Source organism: Heterocephalus glaber, unplaced genomic scaffold, assembly GCF_053883595.1.
Source record: "Heterocephalus glaber isolate CG9 unplaced genomic scaffold, H.glaber_assembly_v1.0 deba00000331, whole genome shotgun sequence".
Taxonomy (NCBI): Eukaryota; Metazoa; Chordata; class Mammalia; order Rodentia; family Bathyergidae; genus Heterocephalus; species Heterocephalus glaber.
The window spans coordinates 44,021,822-44,040,521 of record NW_028258142.1 but is presented as its reverse complement, the minus strand read 5'-3'; the positions used below and the strand labels follow the sequence as shown (position 1 = coordinate 44,040,521).

The 18,700-nt window shown below is 54.1% G+C and overlaps 1 protein-coding gene across 50 annotated transcripts in view; it reads right to left on the bottom strand.

The window, feature by feature from the left end:
• Positions 1–18,700, bottom strand: part of Celf4 (CUGBP Elav-like family member 4) — a 286,009-nt gene that overhangs the window by 61,544 nt on the left and 205,765 nt on the right. For 29 of the 50 annotated variants that reach the window (XR_015442303.1, XR_015442312.1, XR_015442332.1 and 26 more), the window contains exon 3: positions 4,638–4,716. Coding sequence is in view for 46 of the 50 variants with exons in the window: in XM_021236703.2 (XP_021092362.2) it covers positions 4,638–4,716 (79 nt within the window). In the remaining 4 variants the exon portion in view is untranslated. The remainder of the gene's footprint in view (positions 1–4,637; positions 4,717–18,700) is intronic. The other 21 variants (XR_015442317.1, XM_087189403.1, XM_021236708.2 and 18 more) reach the window with 1 other exon arrangement.

Genomic DNA, 18,700 nt, shown 5'->3' with positions numbered 1-18,700 from the left:
GAAATAAAATGATGCTTGGAGGAAAAACGAGGAATGTAATAGGATTTAAAAAGCCACAGGACCTGATGGGGCTACAGATGGTCGAGGGCCTGGGAGGAGGGAATTGGGGCTGGGTTTATGGCGGGTAATGTGGCCTCAGGGAGGGCCTAGGAGTAGCGTCACAGGCATTGTGTCCAACCTCATTAGTCGGCCCAGCGGGACTCCACTGCCACACCAGTGCCACTGTGGTGAGGGGAAGGACGCCCTGAAGATGCCGTTAAATGTATGAGGGACAGCAAAAGCCTGCAAGAACTCGACTAAATGGCTGAGCCAGCAACTGCCTGGAGGGTTCCAGTGGAAACACAATAATTCACAGGCTGTTGCACCTGCCCCAACCTTTCACTCCCTCCTTGCCCTGCTCAGGTCCCCTCAGAGAGAGGCCAAGAGAGACAGGGACATGGAGATTTGAGGGAGAGAGACAGGCACAGGCAGAGAGGAGAAATGTGCGCTTCTGTGTCTAGAAATGGAAATCCTGGGAGCACATGGAACCTGCAGTATTGTTCAGCCCCAGGCAATCCTGTAGGACTTGGGAAGGGTAGGTGGGCATAAAAGAGGCTTCTCTGCCTTCTAGAAGCTTCCCTGGAGGTTTGCCAATCATAGCTTGCTATGACTACCTCTTCATGGCTGGAGCTCAGAGCTGCTCCTACTGAGCCCTTCCCAGTCTACTCTAGGCCCTGCAGCCAGTGGGAGCAGCAGGACGTCCCTAAGGCAAGATTGGTGTCCTGCCTGCTTTCACTTCCATGGACTCAACAGGCCTCTTTCTAGGTTCCCTGCTGGACTTGGCTTCATACCAGAGAAAGAAGAAAGAAGAGTCCTGACCATCCCTGCAAGACAGTGGCCTGTCAGCCTCAGCTCACAATCCATCCATATCAGAGACCCGAGCCCTGGGAATTAAAGGCTGTTTCTGTACCCATAGGGGCTCTGGTAAACATTCTGTCCACACCCATATTGAGGACACCCTCTCCTCATGGGTGTGACCAGAGGACACTTCTAGATGCAGACACTTGTAGGAGTAGGACAGGAGACTGGGCCTAGGACGTGCCTGTGCGAGGGGCAGCAGCCTCCTTGTGCTGGGAGGCCGAGAGGTGCCTTTCTCCTGACCCAGGGCCCTACAGGTTTCCTCCGCAGAAAATGAGTCTCTGTGCTGTTTCCCAGCATTCAAGTGCACCTGGAAGGCAGCAGGTGCAGGTTCTAGAGCGGTGATAGTGAACCTTCTGGAGCTTGCAGAGATAACAGCCCGCTGGGGCTCGCGTGCCATTGGTTTGCCACCCCTGTTCTAGGGACACATGTGTCCCGTGTCCCATGTTCTCAGGTCTCTGGGACACTGTAAGCCTGGGAGCAAAGTTCTTGGAGCTCGGATAAGGACTGAGCCAACTGCTGAGCATGGCCTGGGCCCATTTTCCATTCTTTCTCAGGCTATTTCATTTCCAGCAGCCCCTACTTCTCTCACTTCCTTCTTTCTCCTCTCCCCTTCCTGCCTGCTTCCCTTCACAGTCCTTCTCCGTGCCACCCTTCCTGCTCCACACCCTTCTCCTGTTCCCCATTTCTTTCATCAGTTTTCACGTTCTCCTCTCTCTTTTCTTCCTTTCCCCCGGAAGAAGTATTTAATGGATATTAAATTATTTTAAACTGACTTTCTTTAAAAAAAAGGCTTGGTGATAGTGCTGACTCAGTACCATCTCACTGTTTAATATTGAATATGCAATTAATAGATAGATGTTTAGGTTTGGCTCTCTTTCTCCTTTTCTACCACAAGAAGAATAAAAAAGCTGATTAATCCGGCTTGGGGCAAGTGTCAGCAGCAGGAGATATATGGGAGAAAGGAGATGAGGTTAGCAACTCGGAGTCAGAGAGCGATTGCCTCCCAGGCCAGTGAGGGAGAAAAGGGATGGAGGTAGAGCTCTTCGAGGCCTCGGGGCAGAGGGGCTTCTGACAGCCCACGAGGTTCTGAACACTGAAGTCCTGGACCTGCCCGCTCCCTGCCAAGGCCTCTCCTCACCCTCCAGAACTGTGGGCCTGGTTCATAGCACCGTGGCTTCTTCTCCACATGTGGCAACTCCCCTCCTTTAAGGCCAGAAGCGTCACCTCCTCAAGCATCACCTCCTCTGAGGGCCTAGCTGTCCCTTCCTCCATGCCTTCACTCTGGAACTTGTGGTGGCACATGCTGTCTAAGCCAGCTGCCTCTACTGGGGGTTCTGCCTCCCGTCCTCCTGCCCATGCTACCTGAACAGAGTGCTGCCGAAGGTGAGTCACTGCATGCCTGGGTGACGCTGGCCCTGCTGGGCCTGCCTTCTGGAGATGTTCTCCAGGAAAGGCCCCTGGGTCTCTGGAGTCCTGGGTGAGGCTGGGCAAGGACACTGCTCCTGTCATTGCTAGGGAAAGGGCAGGAACAGGTGCCATGAGCCAAGTGGGCTTTGCTCACTCTGATACCTCACACCTGAGCCATCTTTGTCCCTCAGCTAACTGGACCTTGTCTGTCAGGGTCCTCAGGACTGGCTGTGCTCAGGGGCCCCCTGGGGAGATGTGTCTGTGCTCCCAGGCACGGGGCTTCTTCATGCAGTACCAAGACATCAGCCCAAGTCTGGCGCATGTATCCAGAGGCCCAGGTTAGAAAGGGCTGGATCATAGAGTCCTTGTGCCCAGCTCAGGCACTGCTGGGATCCCCAAGGGCACTGGCCTGAGCTGGAGGGGTGACAGAGTGCTCTGGGAAGGACCATAGGTCCCAGGGGAATGCAGGCCACCTGTTGTCACACTACAGTTCCTTCCGGGACAACTGGCTCTCCAAATTTTTAAGTAGCTTTAGTCTATTTCACTTTTTGCCCTTAATTTCTGGTAAACTTTCTGGAGGGAAGGAGAGTTTTAAAAAAGAGGAATTCCTCAGTGCCTGGCTAAGCTACTGGGCAGGGAGAGCCAGGTGGTAAAGGAGCCGGGGCTCGGGGAGGGTGGTAGACACGGTCACTTGGGTCAGAGTCCAGGTTGGGGGAAGGCTTGAAAGAAAACACCAGGAGCTCCTGCCTGGGAAGCTGCCTGGGCTTTCTGGACCAGCTAGTCCTGCTTGGGGGTGAGGTGGGGCTGGGGAGCGACCTGGTGGCTGTCCTGCTAATCACCGTCTCAGGACAGGAAAGGCCTCAGCTCCTTACACTTCTCTCAGTGGCCTCATGGAATGTTCTCCTGGATCTTTCTAAGCTCTTCCCGGCAGTTTCTATTCTCAGAAAGGCCCTTTCTGGTAGGAGGCTGGAGGCAGTAGGTCCTTCTCCCTCCTCCCCGCTGGGGTGTCCTTCTGATATATGGCTGCTCAGCTCCCCACCTGGTTAAGCCTCTATGTGTCCTTGGGTTGGGGCCCCTCACAGGGGGACAGGACACAGCATTCCCTTGGGAGTCCTTGGCCTGGTCAGGGACTGTTTGGCTGCTTGCCCAGAGAAGTGGCTGAAACCACAGTTCAGGGCTGAGGTGGGCAGGGCCAGTAGGCTATTGAGAGGTGGCAAGGGGCTATTGGTCAGTGGGATGAGAAGCAGGAGGGATGATATCCCTGGGTGGTGGAGGCCTGACCCCTGACCATGACGCTGAAGGTACAGTGGTGCCTCAGTTTACAAACTTAATTTGTTATATGATTTGGGGTGAGATGGCTACATTTGTGTTTGTGTGGGGAAGACGGCCATGGTTGTGTTTGTCACCCAATGTGGAGTTTGCAAACATAAGCAAAATTTTGCCAAATGTTTTCATTTGTGAACTGAATTGCCTGCAAACAGAAGCATCGGTGAACCAAGTATCACTGTACTTTGTCCAGTCCCTTCATTTTCATTTAAAATTGCAGCATGTTTGGATCCTGTTTAGGGGATCCTAGGGATAGGTCCGTGCCCAGAATGGGGCCAGGTTATCCTAGGAGCTGAGATGCAGCTCCAGAGAGGCTGTTGCTGGGGACAGAGCTGTCTCTAGCTGCTGCCTGCCGTGCCTTTCCAGGCTGAGCTTCAGCGTGAAGCAGTTCCTTCATCCAGCTTTCTGCCGAGGGGCTCTGCCACCTCTTGTCAGACTCTGGCAGGTTCCACATTCTAGGGCAATCATTTGTGGGTGAGGCCATGTCCTTTTCCTCTGTCCCCTGTACCAGTACCTACCTGCCCAATCTTTACCTCCACACCAGCCTGGGTGTCCCACACTCCACCACAGCCCCTCAGATATGCCCCTCCAGCCTGAATCATCTTAGGGCAGGGCTGCAGCCATAGCCTCCCTGCTGTTCAGGCCCTCCTTCATTCAAATCCCATCACAGTGGGGTCCTCTTCCTCCTCCTCAGCACCAGGGCAGGCACACCTTTTGGATGTTTCAGAGGGGCCAGGAAATGCCCCATGACATACTACTACTTTCCTTAGAGCAGTGGGAACCCTGCAGCCAGCAGACCCCAGTCTCCCAGCCCGTCGCTGTCTTTCCACACCAGGCACTCAAAGCTCCAAAGCCCTGACACCAACTTCCAGCCCTGAGCACTGCCCCCACCCCCCACCCCCCACCCCGGCGGGGGAAGGAGGAGGAGGCAGGGAGTCGCTGCACAGGGACAAGGTGGGCAGGGAAGAGAGAGGAGGGAGGGGCAGAGACAAGTGGGCCCTCACGTGAAGGGGGCTGGCGCAGGCAGCTACTACCTCCTCGGCTCTCGCTGTCCGCGGGCTTCACCTGGATTGGCCGGTTCATCTGCAACAGAGCACAGGGGACAGTGTTACAGAGGGCGTGGGGAGAAGGGCAGACAGCCTGCACTCACAGGCGCCCGTGTGCGCTCCTGCACAGACCCACAAGCCCGTGGGGCATCCTCCCAAAGCTCCGCCCTTCTCCCCAGCAAGGCACAGTCCTAGGGCCCCCTTATTTCAGAGGGTTGCTCTGGATTGGAGACCCTGTGCGGCTCTCCCTTCCACTTTGAGCAGCGAAATCTGAGGTTAACAGAATGTTTGCTCCTGCCCTTTACATACATGAGGTCCTCCTGTACCCAAGGCTCACCTGTGGCCCAGCCCTGGGTAACTGAAGACAGTCGGCGTTGCCAAAACAAGCTGGTCTGTGTACAGACAGACCCCTGCCCTACCCAGTGCATGGCTTTGAGCTTCACCTCATCAGTGGCATCTCGAAGACATTGCACGTGGGATGGAAGTGGCTGAAGTTGTGGGGCTTCCACCTTCCAGCTCCTCGGCTGGAGCAGAGCTCAGGGCTGGGGCTCCAGATTGCAGCCAGCATTGTTCCCTCAGAGTGTGGATGGACTGAGCCTAAGGCACTTGTCTCCCATAGTGTCCACGTGCCAAGGGACCCTGAGGCACTGCCAGACTGACTCCCTAGGCTTGAAGGCCACAGGCCTCTCGCGGGATCCATGTCAATGCGCCATTCTGACCACTAGGGGTCTCTGGACTCCAAGCATCCTGGCTCAGCAGCAGTTTTCAACTCTTGCCTGCAGGCATCAGGGTGGGCTTTCCAGCTTTGAGTTCCCACAGTATTTCAGACAGTAAAAACGATAGAAATCACACCGATGCATCGTGCCTTAAGTCTTTGCCAGTGCTGCCTGCCATATCCCTCCCGGATGCCTTATTGCATTTGCATTTTTCTCATAAGCACAGGTCCCCAAGAGGCAGACGGGGTGGCACATTCACCTCCACTTTACAGATGGAGAAGTCAAGGCACAGCGGTCGAGCTTTCCCCTCCTGGCCCACACTGTGTTAGGAGGAGGCCAGGAGCCGCAGTCTGGTGCTTTGAGACTTTGTTGCCAGTTCTCCTCCTGTACAGGGGCTGGGCCAGCCAGTCACAAGCCTCCTGCCTTCCGGTCTAGGATTCAGAGCGAGTTGGCTGCATGCAGACAACGAGGGGGGAAGTGAGGATGCCCGTGACTCAGCAAGGTGAAGCTGAGGCCAGAAGGACAGAGCTCACAAGGAAGGACAGAGGCAGGAGGCAGGACACGGAGCAGATGGGGAAGGAGGCAGAGGGTACCAGGGCTGGTAAGACAGGCCTCCCGAGCCACTGCACTCAGAGGGGCCAGGGTGTCACTGTTTGCTTCCAGGTCCTCATCTGACACCCCTGATAGAGTTGAGGCAAACAAAGAGAGATGCTTTGCATGTCAACTCCGGCAGCAGGAGAAATTGTCTACAGCACACTGTAACCTCAAGAGGAAAGAGAGTTGTGACAATATTTCTGGCTTCCTCACAAACCACCACCTTTCCAGGACTTGAGGGAAGGCTTTAGAAGACCAACCAGGTCCCTGGTGTGGAAAGGGGCTCCAGGAGGGGACCAGGTCATTCCTGATTTGCCTTTTGGAATTCAACATCTCACCTTTTCCCAGGCTGCCCCTCCCCCTGGGCTATTCCTTCTTCCTCATCCTCCCTTAAACCTGCCATGTTCTTCTACTCCAGGAAGGTTCTGAGGTCCGACCTGGTCCCAGTTCTGGCCAGTATATTCTCTCCAAGGTTTCTAACAGACTTAGAGCTTATGTAAGTTCAGTTGTCAGAGGTCAGGATTGTTATCTCCATCTTGCTGGTGAGGAAATCTGACCAGGATTCCGCCAGGAGAGGCTGGTGTAGCCCTAACACTGTCATAGTCATTGGCCTTTCTGTATTTTCTATCACTGACCCCAGCTTCTCTAGGAAGAAGGGACCCAGGAGGAAGAAAGTGGAGAAATTACCCATGTGGAAATGGCAGTTTGGGGCCAGATTTTTGAGCCACTCAAAGGAACACAAGCTCTTCAGCCTGGAGTCTGGCCCCACTACCTCCTGTGCCATGCCCACCTTAGTCTCCACACCTTCCTCCCCGACCCAGGTCCATTCCCTGGGTTTACAGGCTCCACCTGCTCTCAGCCGCCTCCTCTTTTATATTTTTTTATTTTGGTACTAGAGATCGAACTCAGGACCTTGCACCTTTGAGGCAGGCAGCAAAACCACTGAGCTAAATCCCCGGCCCTCAGCTTCCTCCTGTTGATCTACTCTTCATTCTTTGAGGCTAGTCTAAAGGATCCTTGTTACAGACCGAATTGTGTCTCCCACCACTTATATGGTAAAGCTGTGACCTCCAATGTAACTATATCTGGAAGCAGAAAATTTAAGGAGGTAACTAAGGTTAAATGAAGTCATAAGGGCAGGGTCTTAATTCCACAGACTGGTGTCTTTGTAAGAAAAAGAAGGCACTGGAGACATAGCACACAAAGAAAAGGCCATGCGGAGACACAATGAGAAGACGGCCCTCTTCAAGCCACAAAGAAAGCCCCCATGGACCTCGAGCACACCTGGATCTTGGACTTCCTGCCTCCAGATCTGTGATGTTTAAGCCACCAGTCTTCTTGCTCTGACAGCCCCAGCAGATAAAATGAACCTTTAGTCCATAAAGCCTGGCCCATTCCGCAGGGTCGGGGAGACATCACAGCCTTCCCCCATTTTCCATGCACAAGGCACACTCAAGGCTGAGGACTGACTTGCAGGAGGTGGGGCTCACAGGTTCCTCAGGCTTCCTCCCTAAGGGAATACAACACCCTTGAAAACATGAGCAGCTGCTATACACGCTATATTGCTAGATTATAACTTCTTCTAGCATGTATGTGAGTCGACTCTCTTTAACTTCAGCCAATGCAGCAGAGCTTTGGAGAGGTTAAGAAACCTGCCTGAAGTCACACAGGTGGTAAATGGTGATATCAGGATGAAGCCAGGACTCTTGACACTTGTATATGTGTTCCGAGGATGATGGAAGCCAGGCAGGACAGGGCTGTGGGATGGTCTGGGAAAGTTTAGGCAGAGGGAAGGGGGTGGAGAGCAGGTGTGTAATGGGGACATACCCAGCAAGCATGTGCAGGAGGGTGTGGGCAGGCAGGGACTGCCCAACAGTAGAAGCACGTGTGAAGTCGGGGGGAGCCAAGCTGCCGCGTTGCAGGCTAGGACATGACCAGCAGACCCTTCAACCTTACGGGTGCTGTATGGAGGAAGTACAGGCCCCTGAGAGGAGACCCCTATTTCTTAGTTCCATGCCAGTCTTCTCTGGATGGGGCTGAGAGCAGTTGGGGTGAGTCCTACAGATTCAGGGGCTGGAGTAGAGCTATTTCTGATATGATGAGTCCTATTTTTGATGGCAAATGAAATGAGGGAATGAAATCTCCCTGTGCAAGGAGCCTCCCACTCTGGTGGGCACCCGGCCCTCAGTTAGCAGGTCCACTGTCTCCTGTCCTTGGTATCCAAGTGTGTGTGATGCTCAGTCCTGTGTTCCTGATTTAAGCCTAGGGTGGTCTTCGGTCTTCTCCCAGAGACTCTTCTGCTTACATCAGCTCGGGACAGTGGGCCCAGATTTGCCCATGGGCTGGAGCTAGGCTCACTCATTAACCCATAGACCCCTCCACAGACCCCTCAGCTTCTCTCCAGCTTCACTGTGGATCCCCGACAGGGATCTAGCATCTCAGCCAGCTTCCCACCTACCCTCAGCCACGGGCTGGGCACCCATGGGTACTTTAAATGGACTAGCGGTTTAGAACAGATTGTCTCCACTGGAGCCATGCCTCCTGGGGCAATTTGTGATGTGAGGGTGGTCAGTGTCCAGGGCTTTGCAGAGCTCGTCAGAGAGGTGATGGAGATGGTGAGATAAAACACAGCCCCGTGATTTCTTAATTCTCAGCAGAAATAAATTGCTGGGCTCCGGTGGAAAAGTTTCTCAGCTGGACCTGACTCTGTACAGGAGGCTCGGGCCTGGAAAGGAACCTCCTGCTCCTGTTCCCAGCCCTGTCCTGGTCCAAGTCTTGCTTCTGCCTTGGAGAGGGAGGTGTGAACAAAGTCAGCTGGCCTGGGCAGAGGAGGTTAGGCCAGGCTGCTGAGATGGGAACAGAGAACAAGACACAGTGTGGTTTTGGCTGAGAATGTGGAGAGAACAGGAGAGTGCTGAGCCTGAGCGTGAGACAGGGCGCGGAAGGCCAGGGAAGGAGGGAGGAGTGAGTGAAGAGCTAGGAGGGAGAATGAAAGCCCCAAAGAGCCAACCGCCTCCTCTCTGCCCTTCTTGTATCTTTGCACCTCAGGTCCCGGCCCTCACCCTGGCCTCTGTATTGCTCTCGTGCCTTGTCTCCCCCGTCTCATGCTCCTGGTCCAGCTGTTCCTTCCAGCTGTGTGGTGTCCCTGTAGGTGGCCTTGGGGTTGTGCTGGCGGGAGCCTGGCTGGGTTGGAGCTTTGTGGCTGACTTTCCACAATGTATGTCATCAGTGCCTCCATGGAGACTCTGTGGCCTTCTGTCTGGGTCCTGCCTCCAGGGCCCGAGGAGGGTTTGCCCAGCCAGGCTGCCTTCTGTGGGTCAGGAACATCTCCCTGAGGTCTCTTTGCAGGCTCCTAGTGTCAGTCATCTGGGGACATCACTTGTGAACTGTGCTCTCCTTCCAGCCAGTGCCCCTCTCAGGGGAAGCAAGTGACTCTGCCCCAGGACTCAGGAACGTCTTTGCTCCCCAAAGCCCTTTCTCTGCTCCTGGCTACCCTTCCCCCCGCTCTATCCCTCTGCCACTTTTTGCATCAACACATAGCCATGCATTAAACAAGACATTCCATTAATTTCTTCATCATCATAACTTAAGCTGGGACATACCCTTTAAATATTCATTCAGCTATGAAAACTGGGCATTAAAATTTTAATAATGTCAAGCTCATTTGAACCAGACTCCTTGGGGACGATTACGATACAATTAGAATAAATACGATGATTGAGCCGGTCGAAAGGCTTCACCTGTCCGGCGTGGCTCCCTGCGAAAGGAGAAGCCTGCAGCTGTGGGCAGACAGACTGACAGGCCAGACTTTCTCGACTTCTCCCTCTCGTACATTCCCCCCTCCCTGCCTCCTCTCAACTCCGTTCTGCTAAGTCTGCTCCACACGAGTCTCTCTCTGCAGGTCTCTGCTACCTGACCCTGAGAGCCAGGATGCAGCGGGCACCCTCCATAGCAGTAAGGCTCTGATTCACCCCACCTCTTCCAGTTTCCTGGTCGTCCTGTACAACCTGGGCTGTGCTCAATGGGCTTGAGTGCGAGTCATTTTCCTGTCTGTGTGTGCTTCCTCTCTCCTACCTTACAAGGGGCTTCTGGAGGCTGGGATGGGCATCTCACCAAAGCAGAGCCAGTCTTGGAGGGGTACCCCAGCGCTCCTCCTGAAGCGCTTGCCTTCTGCCACTAAAGGGAGGCACTGTAACCTTTACTGCAGCTTCTTTCTAAGGGCTGGCATGGAGATCTGGGGAGGGCCCAGGTCTTCCTTTATCCTTCACTGTCTGATGCCTCCCTAAAGCCAGTGCTGAAAAGGGCCCTGAGGGCATCCATTCATATGCTCACCCCACTTTCTTCTCCCTCTCGACAGCCCTTACAGCCCACAGCATCACAGGGCCCTTCTCTGGCATGTTCCCTCCAGATCCAAACTCAGGACTGAGCTTTCCTGATTGCCTAGCATGCGTGTGTGTGTATACATGCACGCATGCTCGGTTAGTCTGTGTGGCATCATAGGAATGTTAAAAGAATTCACTTTGGCCCCAGAGATTAGGAGGAGAAGAGATAGTGGCAGAAAGATCAGCCTCCCCTGGTTTCCCAACCTGTGACCAGAAATGCCTCAAAATGTGGACTAATGGTACTAGGGAGGCGGTGACAGACCAGATGGCAGCTGAAGTTATTGTGGTGGCCCAGGGGGACAGTCAGTGTGCCCTCCAGAGGGTGCTGAGCCCATAGATGTGATTCCAGATTGGGTATGCAAACCTTAGAACAGAGGCCCCTTTCTGGCTCCTTTTGAGATGTGTGAACACATGGTGGTACTTAGCTCCTCTGAGCTCACCAGAAGAGCTCAGCTTCCCCAAGTTCATGAAATACTCATGGAGAAAACCCAGATCCTCAGCCTGTCCAAGTCCACAGCCTTCCTGGTGAGTCCCGTTCACCACCACCTGTTCCTGGGCCGTCCTTGAGGAGGCCACTTCTGCTCCCTCACCCACGGATCCACTTCTGTGGACCTAGTCTCCATTCCTCATCACCACTATTGTTTTCGGGCAGCTCCATTTTTTATTTGTTTGTTTGTTTTTTGGTACCGGGGATCGAACTCGGGTCCTTGTGCTTGCGCAGCAGGCAGCGAAACCACTGAGCTAAATCCCCAGCCCTCCATTTTTTATATTCATAGAAAACTCAGGCTCTGTGCTCTTTAGTCTCCTCTCCCCAGCATACAAGTCAGGCAATGGTGAAAGGGCAGACTCTGCTTACTGGGGCCCACTGGGGCATCGAGGCTTTGGCAAGACATAATTTGCAGGGCCCCTTGTTCCAAGAGCAAGAAAAGAGTGTCATTAAAGTACTAAAATACCAGCCTTTCCCTTTCTTCTATGGTTTCTCTGTCTCTGTCTCTCTGTCTTTCTCTGTCTCTCTCTCTCTCTACCTCTCTCTACTTACGGGTTTTTTATTTGCTATTTGATGTTGCTTCAAGTAAAGAAAAATATAAATTGTAAATCATTAACATGACTTGTGCCATTCATCTTTATTTTATGCAGTGCCAGTTTTACATGCAAATATCAGGACATTTTCCCCCTATGCAGAATCACCAAAAACTACACAATGTATTATGTGGCTTGTGTCTGGTGGGTGCCTTGAGCTGGGGACAAATGCAAGCCGGATTCATAAAGGTTGGAAGAGAGGGCTGGAAAAGGTCCCAGTGGCTTTCTCCTTAGACATGGGGACCCTCACAAGCTCCCAGAATCCTACCTGCAATCTGAGGTGAATCCTGGGCCTGAGGCCTGCCAGTGGGAGGGAGAAGCCCACTGGATATACGTCCTGCCCCAGCTGAGGGTTGGTGCTGGGAAGTTGGACCAGAGCTCCCTACTTCCTACAACTCCCTACCCTGTCCCACAGTGGACAGGCAGCCCGTCGGCATACGGTGAACTGTGCTGGGGATGTGCTAGGTTCCTCAGTGAGAAGCATGACCTGCTGACACTGACTGGCCAGCCACACCATGTCGCGGCCAGCCTGGGCTCCCAGACTGTGAATATGTCTGACCCTGAACCCCCCCACTGGTTTCCAGGCCGCTGCTTGCTGGCATGAAGCAGTGACTGCAGATGGGCTGGGGATCTGCATGGATCAGCAGATGGAAGAAGTAGAATCTCACATGAGCGAAGACTCCATTAATATGAGTCTTATGCTTCTTTGTCCCACAACTTCAGTTACAAAGCACAAGTTCAAAGATAGTGTGGAGAATTTTAACATGGAGACAATTGAGGTCTAAAACCCAAGTGTGGGATCTGCCAGTGTGGGGCACTGTCCCATGATGTGTCTATTAAAGGTGAATGGCAGGCACTTTGGACAGGATAGGCTGGGCATCTTCAGCCCGTGGCATAAAAGGGTCGTGATAAAGCCGTCATCCTGCCACGGACAGAGAAGGGAAGTCACCAATGAGCTCTTGGGGAACAAAGGTGGCTGCTTCTATAGACTCTGCCCTCCGCCAGAACTTTGTTCTCATGGCTCTTAGTAGATCATAATTAACAAATTAATCAATGACAGAATTATTTGCTTAAAGCCTCAGGAGGGCAGGGTCTGAATCACACGGCGTGTTGGATCCCTGGGCTGTGCTTAGTAGGCTTCGTAGTAGTGACGTTGGAGGAAAGAATGAGCCCTTACTTGAGGGGTTCTGCTGTCCCCAGAAAGAAGGTCCGGGGGAATGGCAGACGCAGTGCCCATTATCTGTAGCTTGTTGTAAATACACTCCTGCTTTGATTACCTCCTGCCTAAATTGTGTATGGTTTACTCCATAAAGAGGAGCCAGAGATTTAAGGAATCCTGTCTCTTGTCATCATAAAGTTCTGACTCATGGGTGACCCTAGCACCTTTCACAGATGCCCTCCTCCCCACCACGGTCTGGACTCTGAAGCCAGGCCAGTTGGCAGCACCCTTCCTAGGGTGCAAGGGACCCAAGGCTGTCTGTGGGTGCAGCTGCTCCTGTTCCCTTTTCTGCCTGGCTGCCTGTAGGTCTCTGTTTCCCCTCTTGGACTTGCAATCAAAAGCAGGTGTCCTTTCAAGCTCTCCATTCTTTCACTGCCTCGTCCCAGTTTGTGGACCATTACGGGCCCAGATGTGTGGCTTATTTGTTTAAATTTCTGCCTCTGTGAGAGAAGGCCTGCACCCATGTCGCTCTGATGCACACCCAGGGCAAACAGTGGGTGTTTCAGAAATACTGGCCAAATCAATGAGTGAATCCTCTGTCATGCCCTGTCCCTGTCCCTGTCCCTGTCCCTTGTGCCTCAGCTGTGCCCTGGTGGCAGGAGTGTCCAGAGGCCAGCACTGGGTCACTGTTATGACAGTCTTGTTTCTGGCCCAGAGAGAAAGGCCCTTTAATCCTCCCTCCTCCAGCAAAGTGGTGGTGTTGTACCTTTGGATTATGAAGAGTTTATTGAAGCGGCGATCATCGTTTCGAGAGACAGCCAGTGAGCACGGACCAGACAGAAGAACCGGGGGTTATTGTTAAAATATGCAAATCCGGAGCCCATTGAAATGCAAACCCTCTAGATAAGATTTTTTAATAAATCTGGCTGCTGCTCCACTCCCGGCTCCCAGGAGGCCATCTGATGCTTGCTGGGTCAGGACACATTGCAGCATGTAGGCCCTGTCAGCTCTTCACCCCTGTCTTCGTCAGAGCTGCCCAGGATGGGGCAGGCTGGCCAGCCAAGGCCCTGGCCTGTTCCTTGGACAAAGTAGATAAAGTGGCCGCTGGTCCCCTGCCTCCTGTTCTCACCCTCATCTTTCATCTCCTCTTGTACTGTACTTGCCTACGAAGTCCTGAGGCTTTGGCTCCTCCTCCAGTAAGCCTTCCGCCTTTGGGGTCTCCCAACAATACCTATCACTTTTAACGTCATTGCCTCTGGACTCACTTTGGTCTGCTGCTGTCAAAAGTGGCCTTCAAACGGTTGAGGGAAGGTCACCAAGAAGCAGCACAGGTGCCACTGGCCTAGAGATGTGTTTGGGACTCGGGTCAGGTTCTCACGCTGGGATTGAGGCAGGACATGGGAAGTCAGGTGCGTGGGGCAAGCGGGGTACCTGGATGGGGCCTGCCGGGCTGTGGCAGGCACTGGGGTCCTTTCCATGTTGCAGACCTCGTCATGACGCAGGACGGGGCTTGTGTGCTTCAGTCCTTCCTGAAACCCAAAGTCAAGGGATGGGAAGGATATGGGGGTGGAGGGGCAGAGCAGCAATGACTCTGAGGCAGGAGGTGAGGTGAAGGGGGCCCACAGGGCGTGACAGTGTGAGGAAAGGCTCCGGAGAGTGAGGTGCAGAGGAGGAAGATCTGGTGTGGTCGGGGTGGGGGCTGAGTCTGCAGTAGCCAGAGCAGACCCCGGTTAGTTTGAGGCAGGGATCACACAGGGCAACATTTAGGAAGAGCCAGGAGGCAACATACACAGGAGGAGGGAGCCAGGTCTGAGGGTACAGAGAAATGCTGGGCATATGTTTAGACCATGAAGGGCCATTGTTCTCAGTACCTGGCCCCCTCCCACCTGTGGGATGACAGATATCTAGGGCTTGTGCACAGGAGGTCCTCAAAGAATTGACTAAATGAACCCCGGTTTGGCTTTAACTCTTGGTCCCTCACTGGGCCCGTTCTCAACCCAAGCTTGGCAGAGAGGGCTTAGGGGTGCAGAGGACATTTCTGCAGTCTTCAGTCCAGAGGGTCCTCTTTGCAGCCTGCACATCCTCATTGGTTCTGCCCCCGCAAACAGCCCGGGTGGTTGCTATGCAACAGGCTGCTCCGCTTTGCTGTGTCCAGAGGGCAGCAGCAGGTGACACTGGGAGCTGATGGTGGGCGGCCTGGCTGTCTACGCTCCTTCCGTCTGCTCTCCTTCTCTTTCTCATCCTTCCCTGGGCCTCCTCCTCTCCTTTCTCTCTGGAATCTGTCTACAAAATGCTTTCCCCTCAACCAAAGGACTCAGACAAAGATCCCCCTGGGACTGATCAGAAGTCGCCTAGAGGCCCAGCCCAAAACCCACTGCTGCTTCCCCAGGCAGGGCTCCCAGCTGGCCTTTGGCATCCCTTGCCCCCATCCCTTGCGTGTGGGCTGATGCTTCAGACACGGTGGAAGGTCACAGTGCAAAATGGGCAGGACAGAGCCAGGGGATCTGTACCCAGGTCTCCAGTCAGGGCTGAGGCCCACACGCCGGGAGCAGTGGGCTCTTTGCTTTGTCTCCAAGCCTCACTTCTGTGTTACAGCTCCCACCAACAGGCCAGGGCTTTGCTGGTGAGGGTGGGAGGATCCTCATGGTCTTAATTAAGACCCGCTACCGTGGAAACCAAGCTAATTAGCCTGCACAGCCCCGGCTGGGTCGCTAACCCTCTTCAAGATGGGGGGGTGTGATGTTCGAAAAAACAGCGTGGATAGATAATTCTGGCTGAAACAAGGCCTGATTTAGTTTCAGGCCTGGATTGCGGGCCTAGTTCTGCCATGTACTTGTTCTTGGGAGAGGGGGAAGTTACTTAACCCCTTAGAGATACATCCTTGTGGGGCTGCAGGTAATTGAATGGGATAACTGAGGCACAGCTCTTAGCACAGTGCCTGGCACCTAGTAAGTGCCCAGGGATAAGCGACAGCCACCTTCTACCTCCTCCCCTGTTCCTATCCTCCTTCCCCTCCTTCTACTCTCTCCCCATCCTTCCTCTTAGAATTTTCATCATTTTGAAGAAAATACTCAAATTTGATTCTTTTTCTGTTCTACTCTTGAATCCCTAGGCTCTCTTTTGGATGCTACTGAGCCAAAAATATCGGACAGCTTCTGAGCCAGGTGGGAGGCCATGTTAAGTGGAGAAGCAGGGCACACCCTGACCTTGGGGACATGTGGCCCGCAATGTCTCCCCAGGGCCCCAGACCTCTGCCCCAGGTCTGCCCTCTCCACCTGGTCTACCAATACCAGAGCTGGCTGCAAAGTTCACCCATTGATCCATCCATCCATCCATCCACTCTCCCAATACCCATAGAGCGCCTCTGTGCAAGGCCCGTTCTGCACCCCTCCCCTCCACCACAGGAGCCTGTCATCCATGTTGCTGGGACAGCCTTGCTGGAAGGACAAGCAGGCCCATCCTTCCTGGGCCGCAGCTTCTGCCCTTGGTGCAGCAGCTTGACCTGATTCCCAAATGCCCGGGCACATGGCCCTGCACTGGCTCACCTGGTGGCCCCATTGTCACTCTGACCGGTGGCTCTTGGACATTTGCTCACACCCTTACCACGTGGGGCTGGGCTTCCTGGGGTATGGGATGTGCTGCATTCACCCTGGCCAGCTCTGTGATGAGAAAGGAGGAGTTTCCAGCTGGAACCCAACTCCTTCTGGTTTCCCCTCACCTGTCCCCAAACCAGAGCGCCACAGGGCAGGTTAAGCCCATCCTCCAAGGCTGCCCCTCTCCTGAGTGGCTCTCAGCCTGGGGTCTCAGTGTCTTCATCTAAATGTGTTCATGGCCCCAGCCCTTAGCGAGCAGGTTCCCAGTCCTTGTCCTGTGGTGGCTGACATGGCCCAAGGCCATCAGATGGGGGCTCCCTTCATCTGTGACTGACCCTTCCCAGTTCACAGGGGACCTTCAGAGATTTAGCGTCTGGGCCTCCTGACAAGCTGGCTGGGTAGGAACAAGAAGGTGGTGGCACCGAGCCCACAGCACTGCCTGGACACAGACCCTTACCCACATCAACTCTCCAGTCTCCCTTCTGCTTCTCCCAGTTTGTCCCTGAGCCAGATGCTCTGAGGTCCCCCCCATCCTCCCCAGCGGGCCTGTCCCCAGGGCTGTGCTCCTTGCTGCCAGGCTGAGCCTTCTCCACAGTGAGGAGAAAGGTCCTGAGTCCTCCCCCACTCTGCCCCAGCCCAGACTCTGAGCCACAAGAGAGCTGAAAAGAGTTGAAAGAAAAGCAAAGCCCACACCAAGTAAATGACAAATCTAGAGGAAATTGCTCTTAATCCCCACACCATAGCCTGATGATGCCAGCCAAGCGCAAACCTGAGTCATCCTAGAAATGGCATCGACATTTGCTTTTTGGAATTTGTTTTGTCTCTGGGCTTTAGATTTAATCTCTCTCTCTCTCTCTCTCTCTCTCTCTCTCTCTCTCTCTCTCTCTCTCTCTCTCTCTCTCCTTCCCTCCCTCCCTCTGCCCCTTGCTCTCCGTTTTCTAATATGAGCCTGCACTGCCAGCTCATCCAAGTCTGTTTTCCTGGCATTAATTAACACGGCTCTCCAGCCTCCAACAGGCTAAATGATGAATCAGGTTAAATTCCAGACAACAGCCGCACACTGCCATCAATTAGCCATCTCCGGGGCAGCTTCATTAATAAGCATCGATCACAGCCCTCCTCCTGGAACATGCTAGGGTCTCTGGGTCACGGACACTGCCTGCAAGTGTGTCACACTTAGGTGTGAGTTCGTGTGTGTGAGGGTTGGAGTTGTGTGTGTGTGTGTGGGGTGACCGTGGCAGTGGGTCTGTTTGTGAGTAGTGTGCATGTGAGTGTGCATGGGGTATGAGAGTGTGTGGGGGATGTGTGTATTGCATGGTGGGTGTGCGTTTGTGTTCAGGTTAGGGTACTGGTGTCCGACTCCTTCCTGTCTCCACTATGTTCTCTTCCAAATTCTGCATCTGGCCAGGTGTCTCCATCCCCTGAACACTAGGGTTCTCCCAGGTGCCACTGGCCTCCTACCCTGTCCCCTCTTCTTCCTCCTCAGTGACTCCCTGTGCCCAGAGGCCAAGGCTCATTTCCTCGGGCTGGAGGCTGCACCCACTGGTCCCTTCCCTGTCCCTTGAGGCCATGCTCAGGGAGGATCCTTACCAGAATACATTTTCTCAGGGGCTGGCAACTGTGTAGTTCTTAACACTGCCTCCCCCCAACACCGGCACCACCAGCAGCCCAGTGGGAATGAATCCAACACACATTTCTGGAAGGCTGCTTTAAGCAGGGTGATTGGGCTCACCCCAGACTGGCATGTGGGACTGTGCAGCCAGGGGCCCGTGCATGTGCACATGCAAGCGGGGATGACTGTGGCCTCCCAAGGAGGCAGCCAACAGCAGATCATCTCCTTAAAGGTTAATTAAGAACCTGAAGCTGGACGGCATGGCATGGTGGTGACGGCGGCGATGCAGCGTCTCTCCAGACCATTAAACACTAATTAGGTTTGGAAAGTCTGTTGAGCTCCTGAGGTCTCGTCAAGGCAGGTGCTGGCCCTGGGGTGCCCTTTCAAATGCCAGCGAAGTCACCCCAGCCCCTGGCTGACCTGCTGGGCCCCCCTCCCCGCCGCCGCAACCCCAGGCTTTGGGCCACATTCTCCTTCATTTCTCTCCATCTTATTGTCTCTCCTTCCCCCCGCACACTGTCCCTGCTCCGCCCACTCACCACTCTTGGCGCTGGCAGGCCTGGTGGTCTGTGGGTGGCCTGCAGTTGTCTCCTGCTCCCCGCAGCCCTTCCTGCTCAGCGGCAGCTTCACCAGCCTCTACCTCCTCAGTGGCTCAGAGGAACCGGCCTATAGTAGCCCTGGGGTCTGGTGGGTGGGACAGGAAGCTAAGGGGTGGATCAGAGCCAGCCGGAGCCCCAGTGTCCCCAGCAAAGGAGAGGAGGTTGTGATGGAGTGAGTACCCTCCCCTTGCACCCACTTCATCTTTAGTCCGATTAGATCTGAGAACTTCCCGGGCCGCTCTCTGCCTCCCCCTCTGCTGTCAGCCTGTTTCCCTGAGATACCGCT